The sequence below is a fragment of the Mustelus asterias genome, chromosome 1 (genome assembly GCF_964213995.1).
Source record: "Mustelus asterias chromosome 1, sMusAst1.hap1.1, whole genome shotgun sequence".
Classification (NCBI taxonomy): domain Eukaryota; kingdom Metazoa; phylum Chordata; class Chondrichthyes; order Carcharhiniformes; family Triakidae; genus Mustelus; species Mustelus asterias.
The window spans coordinates 107,533,356-107,551,821 of NC_135801.1; the positions used below are offsets into that span (position 1 = coordinate 107,533,356).

Below are 18,466 nucleotides of genomic sequence, written 5' to 3' on the forward strand. Positions count from 1 at the left end.
GCCCTCTGGTTTGACACTGCACTCATGTTGGCCATTTTACTCCTGCTTTTTGGATGGCAGGAGAGAGCTTCATTCAAATGTAAAACTCTGCATTTGATGACTTTAATCAGACTCCAATACTGTGTTAAATTTTTGCCACAAGCTGAGTGTATGGTTCTGATCTGATTTGGGAAACCCGGTGGAAGCAGCAGCAAGCCCTGAGGAGATGAATAATTAATTTTCACACGATTTCCTTTTGGACCAGGACGCATAGGAGCAGGACTCCTTAGTTGTCATGACTACCTACTTCATTAACCCCATCACTTATCTGACTTTGGGGTCTGTTCCAGCTGGTCCTTCCCCGTTTGGCTGACTACTCTCTGTCAGCTGTCCATCATTGACAGCAGGTTTGACAGAGAGTCGTGTTTGGTATGTTTAAATGAGGCCTAAGAACGGAAATGGTCTGGGCCTCGTGACACTCTCCCCGCAGGCATCACACTCATCCATATCAGTGCTGATGTGTTATCTGGCAGTTACGTGCTGTTTTGATGATTGTGCTTCATAATAAATCTCTGGCTTCTTTTTCCTGTAGAAGAAGAGAACCGAGACATCAATCACCATTCCCACCAATCACCAGCCAAGCACAGAGGAAGAATCTGATATGAAATCCTGTTGCAATGAGAATGTGCAAGAGACAGTAAAGGATACTGCACAAGAAGGTGTGAGGCTCAATTCAAACATGCTGCAATAAATTCCAGCTTGGTTTTGTGTCTTGTTGTGGTATAACAGATGTCAGACTTTCCTGAAGTCTGTTGCTTTCCAAGTCTTGCAAGTGAGAGGCTCAATGCAATAAAATGGCACTGTAACTTGGGAATTACATTATATACAAACACAAGTTTCAGTGAAAATGTGTGATTGAAAACAATTTTTAGAGGACGCAGCTTGCTAACTATAAACCTGCTTTTACCCCTTGTCCCTGATCCTTTGGGGATCCAGACCAAATCCCTAACAGCACTGTGGGTATGACAACTGCAGCAATTCTGGAAGGTGGCTCACTATCATTTTCTCCAGGGCAATTGGGAATAAGCAACAAATGTTGGTCCAGCCAGTGACAGACATATCCTATAAATGAAATAAAATGAAGCTTTCTTAGAGGCTAGAAGCAAACAGTTGATCATAGTGAGTCATTAATAGGCTTCTAAAACAATGCATTGATTATTTCAGGTTTGAACAGTACTTCATGTAAGGAGCAGAGGAGCTTTTTTAAATATAATTTTATGGTCAAGGAAGTGATGTCTGATGGAACTCCAGTTCCTCCAATCTTTGACATTTGTTTCATATGTTTATTCCTTTCCCTGCCCAAATTTTCTGCTTTAAACTTTGGTTGCTTTTCTGTCCCACGTGCACTGAACCTCTTTTGGCAGGGGTGAAGAGGCTGGATTATAACCTTTACTGCAATTGACAATGGCCCAATACCAGCAGTCACAATGTTCAAAAAGGAATAAGCCTCCTTTAAAATTCGTACGCTGAAACTGGGAGTGTTTCACATCTGTGGATCTGAAAGCTGTGAGCTCGCAGACTATTCATTTATGTCAGTTATGGCTAAAATGCAGACACTTAACCCAATTTGGAGCCTCATGATGTCCCGCTATAATTGTTGGATTGCCTGCTAATTACTAATTGCCGAGGACCACAAAATGGCAGAACACACTCAGGGGGCTGAATGGACTACTGGTCCTGTGTTCCTATAACAAGTATCTGTTTACTTTGAAAGACTTATTCACGAATTCAACATTTCTTTTTGTAAAGATCATGATTGGAACTTAGAAACATCGAGAGTACACATTGCCCTGTCAAACAATGCAGCATTGGGCACAAGTAACACAGTCGATTCCAAAGTTCTCGCAGTTGATGAAGCCTGCTTAAAACCAGAGAAGGAGGAGCCCATTGAAAGTGCACAGAAACAGCTTAAACAAGAGGTAGGCATTGATTTAATCTAATACACTGCTTTCAAAAGTTTCACTTTTTTCCATGGATATTCAATTGATTGTTCTGTTGCAATATCTTATTGTAACCCAAAATTGCAGTTTTCAAAGTTTTTCAGAGAGCGTTGACATTAATGTGACTTTGTAAACTAACTTTCAAACCATTCTGGAGCGACTGCAGAGCTCTGTCACCAAGATGGAAGCTCACTGTGTGCTTTAATTGTTCTTTTCACTTTAAGGAAGTGAACTTCAATAGGTCTCAGTTTTATCTGATACAGTTTAATATTTGCAATGTCAAGGTCACTCATTGTGTTTAACACAACACAGGCATTAAAATTAGAGACACTTCAACACAGCGAAACAGGAGATGTGTTCGATTCCATTCAGAAGATAAGTGAAGTGGAGGAAGAGACTGTGGAGGGCAGTCAACCTGTTGGTGCTAATAATCAGCAAGGTGAGAGATCACAAAGCACAGTGAAGGTGCCTGCTGCATTGTGAGATGCAGTTAGCTTTAAAAAGTAGAACAGTAGTGTTTAGCGTATCAAGCTGTGAAAATCATCTAAAAATTGTGTTATGAACAAATTGCATGAGAAATTGCATGGATGCAGTCTACATTATGAGATACTGTTTTATTTTTCAAACTGTGCTTGCAAAATATTTTCATCAATTCCCCATGTTTATGCTCCTTCCCTCAATCGGTCGAATGGCCTCTTCCTGCTCTTATGTTCATAAAAAAGGGGCTACTAATAATCAGTGGATTGAAGATGTGATTTAAAGTGCTTATTTTTTATAATAAAATAAATTTAACCATTTTGCCATATATACCTATGAATAATTTTTAAAGCAAAGTTTGATTTTTTTTTAAAAGTCATGTTTTAACAAGCAGCCTAATTGTTCGAGCTCATGGTGGGTTTTACGTTTGTCAATATGGAAATGAATTTGAGTGGAACCAGGAGAAAAAGAAACACTTCTCAAAATGGGCTGAAGCATGGTGGAGAATTCCACCAGTTACTGGACCTGCTCCTGCTGATACCAATTCCCTCACCTCTCCTTCAATGCCACACCCACCCTGGCCATCGCATACCTCTGGCCTCGGATCCAGCAACAATTCCAGGCCTTGGTTGGGTGTAGTACCGGCAGCAGCCATCGCCTCCCTGGTGACACTGCCATTCAATAGAGATGCTGACCTCTGATTGACTAGCAGCTGTTGGAAAGTGGGACTTCTGCCCCCCAGCGTTCTTGATCCTGGGAAAGACCCAACTGCTGTCCAGTTAAGTGCCGGAGAGACAATTAATTCACCAGGCCTTCCCTAAAAGAGGCAAGGCAGGACTGCCAGCTTCTTTCCAGGCAGTGGGAAAGACGCCCGTCACCTTCATTAAATAATGCCCCTTATATCTTTTCATGTAAGCTCTAAAAGTCTTTAGCAAAGATCGTTTGTGAGAAATGAGCAATTAGTTCATATCAGTATGTTGATTTCTGTGTTAATTTCAACATTGGTGAGTTCAACACCACATGCTGTAGAGGAGTATTGATTCATTGACAGTAACTCTGGATCATCACATTTAACTATGGTAGCACTCTGGAAATTGTTTATCGATTTATGAGGTGAAATAACTGTCATTACCATTGCAAAATCCATGATTGATCTTTGGGGAAATAACTTCAATATTTTGCTCATTAGCATTTTAACCATCCTTTGTCTCATTGCTTCTTTTTAAGTTTGGGTGAATATATTTTCCTTTGAATTAAATGTAACTTTTTCTCTAAATCTTTTCTGAGAAAAATGGTCAAAAAGTCAGTAATGTGATACCTATATGGTACGATTTAGAAACAGGTAAGTGCACAGTAATGATCTATCACTGAAACTCTTATTACGTCTAATTACACAATACATTCAGAGTAATTACAGTGTCATCTAACAATAACTGGTACTAAAAGAAGAGCTTGTGAGGCTAATATGTTTCAGCATTGAAGCATCAGATAAAATAACTTGGTGCAAACATTACTTGCCTCACAAAATCAAGATACAAAGATGGAACCAATAATTTCTAAAGAATCTATAACCTTAACTTACTATAAAGGAAGTGCAGTTAGGCTTTCATCACATGGAGAAAAAGATCTAGTACTGACTCCTCCGGCTTCTCATCTTCCAACTTTTAGGTGAGCTACAGAGTTCCCATGGCAGCATTCAAAAAAAGGCAGGGGGTTACTCTCAAGTGCCCTGGCCAATATTCTTCCCTCATCCATCATCACTAAAAATAATTCGGTCATTATCTTACTGTTGTTAATGGGGCTATGCTGTGTGCTCAAAGTACTTAATTGGTTGTAAAGCATTTTGGCATATCCTGAGGTTCTGAAAGGTGGTATATAAATGCAAGATTTTTTTCCTTTTCTCTTCTTACACACTTTAATGAATCAAATTTGCTTATCAATTGCTGCATTCCCATTAATTCTATCTTTGCCATTTGGTCTCTGTTTTATTTTATTCATTCAAGGGATGTGGCCCAACCCCAATTGTTCTTGAGAAATTGGGTGGTGAGCTGCCTTCTTCTTGTAATCCATATGGTCAACCTAGTCAATCTCTCCTCATACATCAGTCCCACTATTCCTGGAATCAGTCTGGTAAACCTTTGCTGTACTCCCTGGAGAGTAAGAACATCCTTCCTCAGAAAAGGAGACCAAAACTGCACACAATATTCTAGGTGTGGTCTCACCAACACATCCCTGCTCCTGTATTTGAAACCCTTGCAATGAAGGCCAACATTTACCTTCTTTACCACCTGTTGCACCTGCATGCTTACCCTCAGCGACTGGTGCCGAGCAGTCAGCCAAGCAATGGTGCATAACCAATCAAACGCCTGCTTCACCCACCAACCCTTATTGGATGATGATTCCAGAGGCATCTAGTTAAATTGTTACTTTCTGAAAAATTGTCCTGGAAGGGATATTGCTTTCACAGCTGGGTTATAAACCCAGAAGTGGCTGAAAATATTCTATGGTAGGAAAAAGTCAGTGCTTTGTGTCCATATAGCTCAGTCGCACAGCATGAACAATGAAGGGTGAGTAGGTGTTGTGGAGATAAGGGAGTTGCTCCCTTGTCTTTTGCATTATCACTTAATGGCACTGGCTGCAGCATGGTAAGACAATTGCTGTAATAAAAGGAACATAAATCTGTATAACCAAAGAAATAATTTCAGACTCTGAGAAGATTTAGAAATTGTGAAACTCAATTATTTGTAAATTACCTGTGGTACACTTCTGATGTCATCAGATGAACATAACTAGAAAGTAATCATAAGGGCCGGAATTTCCTGGCCATTCGCACACCGCCGCCTCCGCAAATGAGGATGGAGAATTTGGCACTCAGCCAAATCTCTGTTCACCACAGCAGGACCAGAAAATCCCACCAGCATGAACCGCCAGAAAATTCCCCCCCAAGATCACAATAAAATGAAAGGTGACCCATTTAACCATAATTACCCTGCTTCAAATTGTTTTTTTCAATGATTTCATGGTTTTTACCTTCACTAGTCTATGCAGAAGTTCATTCCAACTATTAAACATTCTTTGTACAAAGTAGCTCTTCCTGATATCTGTCCTACATTAGTTTAAACCTGTTCTCCGATTGTTTCCTCAACTTAATTTAAAGTAATATTCTGGATTTTCCATTGTATATTTCCATCGGGTCACTTCTCGAACGTCTCCTTTCTATTCTAAATTTCTCTAACCTTTCCAGGTAATTCAGATCCTTGAAATAGGGATCAGTTTCATGGTTCTTCTCTGTATTTGCTTCCACACCGGAATATCTTCTTAGTTTCTCTGTGACCAGCAATGGACGTTCCAGCTAAGGCAGAGTTTTACCTGATAGTTACGCAATATGATCACAAATTTCTCTGACTCATGTTTTATTGTTTTGGCCACATAATTCAACATATTGGGTGGGATTCTCCGGCTGCGCTCACCCCAAAACCGGAGAATCCCGGCCGAGGTCAATGGATCTTTGCGTGGTCCGGCCTCCGTGCTATGATTCCCGTGGCGGGTGGGACGGGAGAATTACACCCATTAACTTTGTCAGCTGCTTCACTGCGTTGATTTGTAATGTTGAGTGCCAAAGTTTATAAAGACTCCAAGAATTCTTTGAACTTCATTTTTTACTACTTCAACTTAATTCATGGGACATGTCTGTTGCTCATTTTTCCTTCCTATGCCTAGTTTTTACTTGCATCAAATTTTATCGGCTGTTGTTCTGTCCATTCGCATATTTGCCTATGTCATTCTGCATTTTCTGAGCTGCATTTCTATTTTGTATCATCTCCAAATTTGACAAGTTTGTACTGAGCTTCTAAATCCAAGACATTCATATACCTGAAACTGCTGCAGTCCCAACACTGAGTTCTGGGTGACTCAACTCATTATTTCCCCAACCAATATATTCCTCAAACTACTTACAGTTTACAACTATTTACATCCCTACAGATAATCATTTTCTCCAACTTTGAGTTTAAGTAGTCACTTTTCACATGGAATTTTATCTAGTAGTTTGCAAGTTTAATTACACAGTTCATTAGATTTACTAAAGTCTACTACCCCCAAAATAAAATCAAGGAGTTTTGTCAGGTGGGTTATTGTAGAAGGGTCAGCTATTCCGGACTTCCAGTGTACGGACATTGAAACATTTGAGGAAGAGAGTTCCAAAACTCACGATCAAAGTTAGGTTGTGATGAACAAAGCATCATAGCTGTGAGGGACAGCTCGGTGGATAGGATATTAGGATGTAGATAGGCTGGAAAATTGGGCGGGGATCCTGGATTCAGGATTCAATCCTGGACTGGGGAGCGGCGCGGGCTTGGAGGGCCGAGGGGCCTGTTCCTGTGCTGTATTGTTCTTTGTTCTTTGTTGTTCTTTGATCCTGTGAGAGAAAATATTTCTCCTCATTTCTGTTTTAAACGGGTCACCCCTTATTTTAAAGACGACCCCCTAGTTCTAGATTCACCCACTAGAGGAAATATCGTTTCCACATCTACCCTGTCAACACCCCTCAGGATCTTGCATGTTTCGATCAAGTAGACTCTTACTCTTCTAAACTCAGTGGATCCAACCTTTCCTCATAGGACAACCCTTCCAACAACTGCTCTCTTTTCAACTCATTTACGAATTGACCGTTATTAGAATCATTTTTACAAAAAAGTGATTCAGTGATCTTACAATTTTATTTAATATGACACAATCTGAATATAATGATTTATCATAGAATCCCTACAGTGCAGAAGGAGGCCATTCGGCCCATCGTGTCTGCACCGACCACAATCCCACCCAGGCCCTACCCCCACACATTTTACCCACTAATCCCTCTAATTTACGCATCTCCGGACTCTAAGGGGCAATTTTTAACCGAGCCAATCAACCTAAACATTTTTTTATCACAAAAATGGCATGATTTTTAATGTTAAATATCCCAGCAGCACTGAATGCTGTTTAATATTTTAATCTATTTTGGTACATTTCATATATTATTACGAATGGTTAGTTTGCAGTGATAAAGCACTTGTAGCATATGGCAATACTTCTGGATAACTGTATATTTCATGGGTTAGTGACCTCCTGAGTTTCAGTCACACTAGAGTAATCAGCTCACATAGTGAAAACCTATTCTTCCTACATGTTATTTGAGTTCAAATAAAATCTATAAGGCGATCCAATGGTTATTTTGTACATTTTCCTAATATAAGGATGAAAATATAAGGTATTCTGACAATAGTAATTGTTAAATATGCATCACAACATCAGTTGCATAATACCTTCAGAAATATCTTACACCGTCTGAGTATGTATAGCTGAGACAGTGGTGTTACTTTTAGGGTAAGCACCAAAATAAAAATGGCATTTCTATGGCATAAGAGTAAAATATGCTCAGATCTGCATGCAAAATATCATAAACCTAACTATCTCTATGGGATTATAGTCTGTAGCAGGGTCTTTGGAGCAGTAATTAATTATTTGCCACAATCAGCTATAAGATTTTTTTAATGTTACATACATATATATGTAAGTATCTGTTATCTAAAACAAATCTATTTTTGTAAATTGTAATAAATACCCAAATACTATACTTTTGTTGTCAGTCATTTTCTTATGATTTCTGTTTCCCTTTTTTTATTTTATTCTGCTACCAACCTTAGAGCCACCTATTACTGCCAGTGTTCCGGTTACAGTTCGGAACTCCTGGCGACGCTCAGAATTTTTCTCACAGCCAGGTAAAAGTTGTGCTTAGTCATTTCCTCCTTATATTTTGCTTCCTGTACCTGGGAGTGCTTTGGGACACACTAATGATCACATGAATCATTCCCTGCTTTCCTCGATTTGCCTACCTCATTACGTGCTGCATAGTTGCCAAAGCATGCCAATGTGGGGAAAGAAGCAGCTGTGAAAGTAATTCATTCATAGCTTCCTTTTGAAATTAACACCAACACTAAGGAATTCTAGTAAGTTTAAAAAATGTTGTCACCAGAATAAGACTTGTTAGATACTACACAGATGGAGACTCGTGAATAAGCTATAGCCTATAGGACGTTAAAAATGGTGCCTTCCACTTCATTGAATGTAATACATTGGAGTTAAAGAAGAACTTCTATGGCACAAACAAGTCTATCGAGCATTCATAGGGCACGCAGAAGGGTCAGCTACACTGGACTTCAACAACTGCTCTCTAACTCATTTATAAATTGGCCACTGTAATTAGAACCCCACTTTTAAAAAAACGATACGGTGATCTTGTGATTCCATTCAATATGCCACAATCTGAATACAATGATTGTACTAAAAATATTATTGTCACAACAAAAGCTTCATTGTTACAGTGAGACATCTCTGCACATCATAGACATTGGTCTGTGGCTACCACATGAACACCTTTGTGAAGAATAGTAACATGTAATATTTCTAGGCAAGTGGGGCTCATGGAGAACCTAAGTCCTGGCCAAAGCTAGCTATGATATAAATAATGAATTTCAGAAATAACCTTTGTAAATGTATGTTGAGCATCAACATTAACAATATTCAGACCCATTCTCCTGCAGACATGGGCAAAGTGGCACTGTTTGTCCATCAAAACAGTTTCTTTTTCTAATTTGTTCAATAGTTGCAAGATAATCAGTGCATTCGTTTTGGAGATTTTTTCAATCTAATAATCTTATTTGTCTTTACTTAAAATGCCAGTCCCATGCCCTTAGAAAATTATACCTAAAATTGGTAGGATTGGCAACTATGTGCAATGCAAACCCTTGGGACTCGAATGTGTTCTCTGTACTAATCTGCCTGTTTCCCTACTTCAGGTGGCAAATAATAAGAGTTTAAAAAATAGAATCACAACAGCATGGTGTTGGTGCACAAATTCTTTGCAATCCACAGCTGTGCCTTAAATCTGCTTAATTTAGCAGCTGCTGGATATCATAAATAGTACAGATAGTAAATCCCAGCTCTGTAGCTCACTTCCTCTACCATCACTTGCAGTTCTGTCATTATTTTTGGAAATCATTTTGTTGGTGGTGGGTCATGTACATTTACCTGGTCATTCCGTCCTTTTGTTCATTATGTAAGCCTGGAATTCCATTGCCAGAATTTTATCGCTCGCCTGCCTGAGGCTCGTAAGATCCTGCCCGAGGCCAATGGAGAATGCCGTTCTGCAAACCTTGCCCGTCCCGATTCAGCCAACACCAAAAACAGCTGATCTGGTCATTTCTGCTACTGCTGTGGTATCTTGCTGCGTGGAAATGGATCACTATGTTTCCTACATTACAACAATAACCACATTTCAAAAGTACTTCATTGGCTGTAAAGAGCTTTAGGACGTCCTTGGCCATGAAAGTTACGATGTAAACGCAAGTCTTGCTTTTTGTTTTATTTGGCATCACTAACTATGAAAAAAATAATATTTCATTTTTCTCCCATTGTTCATGCTTATCATGGTATTGATTGCAAGCTCCAAAGAACTCACTTGATGCATCTGCACATTTCAAGAAAGTGACAAATTTCTAAATGATCTTTTCTAGCCTGCCATTAGCGCTGATTGCTGGCTCTTTGTGGAAACTGCTTGCATTTGGCAGTCGAGTTGGGTATCAACATATTAAATAGAGCAAATTAATTAATAAAACATTTAAAGAAAATATTTCCGGTGTTACTGCTTACGACGTGTAGCTGTCCTCCCAGGACAGGTGGAATCTCAACCTATGATCGTTAATCCTGTATAAAATGCTTGTTTTTTTTATCTTTCAGCAGGAGTGGAAAGCAATGAAAATGTAAGTACAAAACATTATTGTTTTATCTGTGTAATATGGTCTTGAATGAGCAAGAGTTCTTCCTGACAGCTAATACCTTCAGCGTAGTGTTGTGTGTTATTGTCCAAGTATGCTTTTCAATATTATAATGAAAAATCATCTTGATCAGTGCAGAATCATTGAGAACTATGTGTACAGTGTTGTTTTTTAAATTCCCTTACTCAAGTTGCTGAATATTCAAGCTATTTCAATAACAGCATTGTGAAAAATGATACCTTTCAAAGACAAAGCAGTGATGTTAAATTGAAGTTTCAATAAAAGATGAAGATTTGAAAATCTTTTATATAGGGTCCTTTTGCAAATTTCATCAATGGCTTGGCATAGTTATTTTATCATTTCTCCACGAACATCTTTTTGGCTCCAGGTGTACTGGGAACCAGTTCTATCTACCAGGCCACAAGCCCATAACTGGGTGCTCTGGGATGTACCCTCTGGGTTTCCCTCCTTTTCTCACAGCGGGGAAACTGCTGGCTTCATATCCCACTTTGATGAGGACCTTGCTATAATGGCACACTGATTGGAAAATGTATTTTATTATTCCATGGCACAATGCATCAACACTATCATACTCTTTGCACCACATTTAATGATTACATGTCTGCGTGGGTTTCCTCTGGGTGCTCCGGTTTCCTCCCACAGTCTGAAAGATGTACTGGTTAGGTGCATTGGCCATGCTAAATTCTCCCTTGATGTACCTGAACATGCAGGAGTGTGGTGACTAGGGGAGTTTCACAGTAACTTCATTGCGGTGTTAATGTAAACTTACTCGTGACACTAATAAATAATCCTTAAAGAATGGCACTATTTCTGTTCATGATTCATTCTTCATCTCATTGCCGATTTCAGAGGCTATCTCCATTAATTAGGAGCAGAATTATTTTCGATGTGACTTAAGTGGACCTTAAACAGTTTTAATTATGTTTTTTTTTACTTTGAATTTGTGGCATATTTTAATTAAAATGAAATTCTTCATTGAAGGTTGAGCTCTTAGAATATATCTTGCACAGCAAAAGTATTTCTTTGTATATTGATTATTTCGCTAATTGGCTTCAAGTCAGTTGCCTTATCAGTAACAGAACTCACAAAATCACAAGATGAGGAAAGTTCATCTTAGCTTTTCCATTTAGAAAAATAAACCTACAGTTCTCCACATCACAATATCCTATTAGCTTTATCTGCTCTATTTTAAAAGATGTTCCAAATTTTGGTTGCTGTCTTTGTGAAACTGTTCCTTCCGGCTTCAGTCTTAAATTCATCTTTACCAATTTAAACTTTGAACTTTGAAAGTAAAAACAATTTAACTTTATTTTTTTTTCTCCAAGGTTACCCATTAAATTTATTCATTTAATTGCCTTATTTAATTTCAAAGACCTTGTCTCAAGCTCATTTTCTCAGTGCTCAAAAGCACTGGGTTTAGCACTTTCACTCATAGTTAAATACTCTGCTGGTAAAGCTATTATATTTTGGGACTAAATATTGAGCAACGACCAAACATCTTGGCATGCTTTTTCACTGAGCCTCAGTTCCCAGCGCAAACAGGAACAGCAGACTCCAAAATGCAGTAGAGGAGAATTTTGGTTTGGGTCTGATACAGATGCAATATTAGCAGTACGCCCAGAGTACCCACCCAAGGCCAGAGTTGAGAAAGCTAGTTTCAGGTCCAGGCCTCATTTACATTTTTCAGCCACTTTCAGGGGAATGGATTGACTTCTGCACAGGACCAGTTGTTATGTTGGGCTTTTTGGGGAGGGCTTTGTGATGGGGATGGGGGAAAAGATTGGTCTAGTCTGGGGCCAGAAACCCTTAAATAAAGAATATGAAAAATTGAACATGATGACAAATGGGTGTACACATTCCCCACCAGAACCTCTTCTGCTGGTCACTATTTATTAGGTGAAAATGGACAGTCAGCATTTGAAAAGGCCTCAATGATTTATGTTAATGTTTTTGAGTTATTGAGATTTACTCCCACACAGCAGTTAGATGTTTTATCATAACAAATATTACAAAAAATGTCCAAAACTCTACTGAAACAACAGTATTCCATACAATATTCCAATAAAATGATAACATCAATATCAGTATTCTCAATGCATTCTATCCTTATCACTGTGTCTAGCTATTTTGATTTTTAAGAACAGCAAAGAGCATTTGATGGAATTAAAAACCTTCGAAACATGGGGTAAGAGTTGGGCCCTTGATGTTTGTGGCTTATATAAATGATTTAGACTTGAATGTAGGAGGGTTGATCAGTAATCTCACAGATGGTACAAAAATTGGAAGGGTGGTAAATAGTTAGGAGGCTAGCCTTAGATTACAGGAGGATGTAGACGGGCTGGTCTCTTGGGCTGGTCAGTGTCAAATGGAATTCAATCCAGATAAGTGTGAGGTGATGCACTTGGACAGGACAAAGGAGGCAAGGAAAATACATGATGAACAGCAGGATCCTGGGAAGCACCAAGGATGAGAGGGACCTTGGTGTGCATGTGCACTGGTCCCATAAAGTAGCAGGACAGGTGGATAAAGTGGTTAAAAAGGCATATGGTATTAGATGAAGTATTGAATTTACGAGCAGGGAGGTTATGCTGGAGCTATATAAAACACTGGTTAGGCCACAGCTAGAGGTTTGTGTGCAGCACTGGAATCCACATTATAAACGGAATGTGATAGTACTGGAAAGGGTGCAGAGGAGATTTGCCAGGATGTTTCCTGAGCTGGAGGGTTTGATTTCATTTGATTTATTATTGTCACATGTATTGGTACACAGTGAAAAGTATTGTTTTTTGCACGCTATACAGATAAAGCATACCGTACATAGAGAAGGAAAGGAGAGAGTGCAGAATGTAGTGTTACAGTCATAGCTAGGGTGTAGAGAAAGATCAATTTAGTGGGAGGTAGGTCCGTTCAAAAGTCTGATGGCAGCAGGGAAGAAGTTGTTCTTGAGTCGGTTGGTACGTGACCTCAGACTTCTGCATCTTTTTCATCAAGAGAAATTGGTTAGATTGGCGTTGTTTTCCTTGGCGCAGCGGAGACTGAGGGGGGACATGATTGAGATGTATAAAACTGTGAGGGGAATAGATAGAGTAGACAGGAAGAAACTTTTCCCTTTGTTGGAGGGATCAATGACCAGGGAGCGTAGATTTAAGGTAAGGGGCAGGAGGTTGAGAGTGGATGTGAGGTTTTCACCCGGAGGATAGTGGGAGTCTGGAACTCACTGCCTGAAAGTATGGTGGAGGCATAGACCCTCGTAACGTTTAAGAATGATTAGAATTACACTTGAAATGCCAAGACACACAAGGCTAGGATCAAGTGTTGGAAAATAGGACTAGTATAGTTGGATGATTTATATTTGACTGGTGCGAGTTTGATGGGCCGAATGGTCCTTTTCTGTAAAGTAGACCTCTGCGACTCTTTGAGATAATGGAAATCTGAAATGAAAACTCAGTGGGACGATTCTCCCAAAACAGTCTAACTGTCGAATTCGCATGTTAACTGAAGAAAATTCCGCTGGTTTTTTCAGTGGGATTTTCAAAATGAATCTCCCACCCTCTGTGCACTGCAGAGTGCACTAACATGAATGATGCAAACATTCAGTGGGTGGGGCGTATTCCCACTGGAGAGGCTGAGCGAGCCACTGTGCATGTGCTGATCTGTCAGCACTGAGATTGGTGCATGCGCAGTAGCTGCTGGCTTCCTGATCTCAGCCCCGCGACCTCCATTGCTGTCCATACGATCCCCCCACGACGCAATTGCTGGCTCCCGAACATGTCCAGGCCAGTCTCGACACCTCCCCCCACCCTGCTCCCAGCCCGCCTCGATCTCCCCCGCACCCCATTAGGCCCCGCCCCCTTGGCACTGCTGAATGCCCGGTGGGCAGTGCCACATTGCCCCCTTGGGCATTGTCCCTTGGGCCTTGCCAAGGTGGCAATGCCCAGGGGGCACACCCCTGGCACCTGACCCTCTGGGGGGTCTCGATAGCCTCCTCTTCACTCCAGGGGAGTCGAGCCGCTAGCTCCCTGCAAGTGAACCATTTCTGACTGGGGGGAGGTGGTACGGAGGCTGGCATGCCCAGAGATTTCAGTCCCGGGCCTGCTAATTATATGGTAAACATGTTAAAATGCTTGTTTGAATAATTTATTCAGTTCCGCACCGATTTCTGGCATGGAGCTGACAGCACCGGAAATCTGGCTGCTGGAGACTCGAGGAGGCTGTGGCTCCCAGTGGGAAGCAAAATGGCCTCCACTTGAGCCTTCCAGCCTGCTGCGTACAAAAGCAGCACAGCGGGCTGGGAGAATCGCCCCCAGCAGCTGTGGAGAGAGGAATAATGTTAATGTTTAGAGTCCAAAGAGTGATATTGGACATGAAACAGAGGCCAGGATTTTCCAGGCCAATTTGACATGGGTGCAAATCTCAATATGGCTGGAAATTGTTGCAACAGGGCCATAACGGTATTTGCATTGGGAAGATCTCAGAATTAGATGAATGGATGGGGGGGTGGGGAGATGAGTGGGGAGATTGTCAGAGACAGTGAATTGTTGCAAGGGGCGGGGGAGGGTGGGGGGTGGGTGGGGGTGGGGGGTGGGTGGGGGCAAAGATTGCCAGCTACAATCAATGGATGGGGGCAGTAGGTACAAAATGAAAAGGCCTCTTCCTTCCCCCAAATGAAAAGCCGAATTTCTGTGGCACTCTTTAAGAGTCGGGTTCACGGAGTCGGGGGTTCTCCCAACTCTGTGAAGCCGACGTGAGAGCAAGAATTCAGGCCATTGTATTTGTGGATAATACTGGTGAGGGGCAGCGTGTAGATGAAATGTAGAAGGTGGCCAAAGCTAAATCTCTGGCCTCACCAAAGGTAACTGTGTAGGAGCAGGGAGAGAAGCTATTAGATTCTCTGGCTATGATTAAATAGATAAGAATGCAACTGTTGCCTAGTTGGGTTGCCTAGTCCAACCCAACTTGGCAACAGTGGAGAGGCACAGTCACATAGGATGTAATTTATGACTTTGATAGAGGACATTTTTGTACTGTAGTAAGGGCAGAGATCAGATTGGAGAGATTCAAAAACAGAGTTTTGGGAAAGATGGGAACGGCTTTGGAAGGCAATGTCACTTCTGACAACGTTGGAGAGGAAATGTAGGGTGGAGGTGGGGTGATCATTTGCAAGGACAGAGCGGTCCAGCATGGAGTTTGTTGAGGAGATGGGCGATGACAGCAGATTTGAGGAAGAAGGAGGTTGTACCCACAAAGAAGAGACAAGGTGATAAAAGAGTGTGTTGAGTCTCGAATGGACTTAGAACACTGGCATAGACTAGCTGGGCTAATTGGCTTGTTTCGGTACATTCCATGTAATTTTCTGTAAAGTGCCAAATCTTAAGTGTGCCATCTAGCAGAGACATCATGCACAACTTAACTGTTTACCCAGAGGTGTGGGACGGTAGTCATTGAATGAGTCATGTTTCTCTTTTGTGTCTCCTAAGCTGATGGAGACCCTGGCACATCATATCCCAGTTCCTTTGATTATGCCCAGAAAAATAATCACTTCAAAAGTGGGGAGAAAAGGATAGGGATTATTAGTGCTCATTGTGCTCTTGTCTTTTCTAAATACATCTGCTAAGCAATATTGTACATGAACATAAATTCAATCATAACAATCAGTAATACTATAGGTTTCATGGCTAAAATCATCATAAAAAAGATCTGTTAATACTCATATTTAATAAACTGATCACTTAAGCTTTTTGACAGCAATTTAGTTAGTCCTACCCTGCTGTAATTTTTTTGTCAGCCTTCCTCAGTAGCTATCATTCTTGCTCTTACTTACTGGAAGCATCACCTAAATGGAAATTTTTCAAATCATGAAATAACATCAGTCTGTCACACAACTTTTTCTTGATGTGGATTGTTAGATCCCAGTTGCTCCTTTAAATCTCCCTAAGCGTTTTGACTGCTGGTATTGGGACCCAGAAGAAGAACGCAAGCGTCAGGAAAGATGGCAGAAAGAGCAGGAACGCTTGCTCCAGGTACATTAACACAACTTGCATTGACCCTCTGCTACATACTGCTTATTCTGCTGCTGCTTGTCATGTAGGTTCGGCTAGATATGGTGCATCCTCAGTTAAGGCTCTTTGCACTAATCCTTCATATATGTTTTCTTTTCACAAACATGGTTCTGATTAGCCAACCAAAAAACAGTGATGAGAGAGATGCAGAACATCACTGTCCTGCTAGGCAGATTGGAACCATGAAAAACTGAAATGAAAAAGGCTTATAGGATTGCTACAGTAGGGAGCAAATTACTGCAATTCAATAAAATATATTTCTGGAAATTTGATTTTGGAATGAATTTTACTGAGTTGAGATTGATCCTACCTGCAATCATACAATTATTTAATCCGGAAGTTGCTGAAGATCAGCGCTCCGAGGAAGATTTCTAGACCATTGAACTAGATCACCTGAATTTGACTGTCAGTTTTTGCTAATGCTCAAACTTGTAACTCCCTGAGGTGACGAAACACTTGTATTGACTGGATCACCTGAGGAACAGAAAACAAGCTAGTAGACCTTGTACAATCTGTTCACATCTTCAGACCAACATTCCCACTGCGCTGCATGGTGCGTGAGTGCACAGCAGCTTGCATGGTGCCATTCAGACCTTGTTCTATGCTATGGAAAGAATCACACTGGAGAAATCTGGCTGCATGCAACAACTAATTATTTAAAAGGGAATGTTGCTTATGATTTCTCCTGTAAGAAGGGGCAACAGTTGTGTAGTGGTAATGTCACTGAACCAGTGATAGACCCAGGTTAATGCTCTGGAGAGATAGGTTCAAATCCCACGGCGGCAGCTGGTGCCATTAGAATTCAATTATGGGGCAGCATAGTGTCACAGTGGTTAGCACTGTTGCCTCACAGCTCCAGAGACCTGAGTTCGATTCCGGCTTGGGTCACTGTCTCTGTGGAGTTTGCACATGCCCCCCATGTCTGCGTGGGTTTCCTCCGGGTGCTCCGGTTTCCTTCCACAGTCTGAAAGACATGCTGGTTAGGTGCATTGGTAATGCTAAATTGCCCCTTAGTGTCCCGGAATACATTGGTTTGAGGAATTTGTGGGGTTACGGGGATAGGGTCTAGGTGGGATGTTGTCGGTGAAGATCCAATGGGCTGAATGGCCTCCTTCTGCACTGTAGGAATTCTATGATTCCATGAAGTGGTATTGATATTATTAACAAATTCATCTGTTGGCACAACTGACCTGTCCTTTTGACTAAGAAGGACATGAGTGTGAGGAACTAACTCAGGTCAGTGAGGATTCGGAACGAAATGACACCAATTTATATTTTTTAAAACTTCCTGTGTTAGAAAATGGATGCAGTTGTTTGGATCCTTTTTATTCACACTCTCACCATTCTGTAGTAACATTACTAGCGATACAAAGCTGTACTGCCGAAAAGTACAAAGCTTCACATTAACAGTAATTTGCTGACTACTGCAGTAAATGGTTGCATTTGCAAATACATAGGAATGACTAATTTTCTAAACAAAAAAGGCTGATAATTCTGCTTCTGTGGGAAAGATAGTAAGAAGTGGTTGCCACGCACTGTGTAAGGTGATGGGAATTGTAGCAGCTGAAATTGTGACTTTCTGCATGATCCCAGTTTTTGTTCTTTTTCACGCAAAATATATTTGTGTTCATCTGTGCCACGCAGCCGTCATCTTTGTTTAATATTTCTTGAAAGTGTTGCAGAGTGTATGACACTCTTACAAGAGGTTAAATCATCTAACCTGTGAACCCAACCCATGTTTTTCTTGATATTCACTGTCTCCAGTCCATGTGAATATCTGCATGTCCCTCGTTAACTCAACAGTAGATACGGTTGACAGTGAGAGGGAGCTTCTGTAAGCTATTTTAACCAGTTTTACGGACCAACTGGCTTGCATCAATTTATATGAATTAAATAATTGCTCCTGATTTTCAACAGGTAAGGCATCATAGTTAGAACAGCATGGATTGTTATGCTGAAACGCTAACTATCATTGCAACAGCATGACTGCTTGGCTGAGGATTAGTGAAAATGGAATCAAACTGAAAGAATGTTTAATCATCTGCTTTCAAAACTTTTACCGAGGCTGATTGAATTAAACCTTTTGTAATATTACACATATGCATCATTTATT

General features: G+C 40.7%; 1 protein-coding gene across 1 annotated transcript in view; it reads left to right on the top strand.

Annotated features, from left to right (window-relative positions):
- Nucleotides 1-18,466, top strand: part of LOC144495886 (LIM and calponin homology domains-containing protein 1-like) — a 355,764-nt gene that overhangs the window by 294,728 nt on the left and 42,570 nt on the right. Inside the window, 6 exon segments of the mRNA XM_078216622.1 lie at nucleotides 572-698; nucleotides 1,789-1,958; nucleotides 2,292-2,418; nucleotides 8,144-8,218; nucleotides 10,236-10,258; nucleotides 16,201-16,314. Coding sequence (XP_078072748.1) covers nucleotides 572-698; nucleotides 1,789-1,958; nucleotides 2,292-2,418; nucleotides 8,144-8,218; nucleotides 10,236-10,258; nucleotides 16,201-16,314 — 636 coding nt within the window.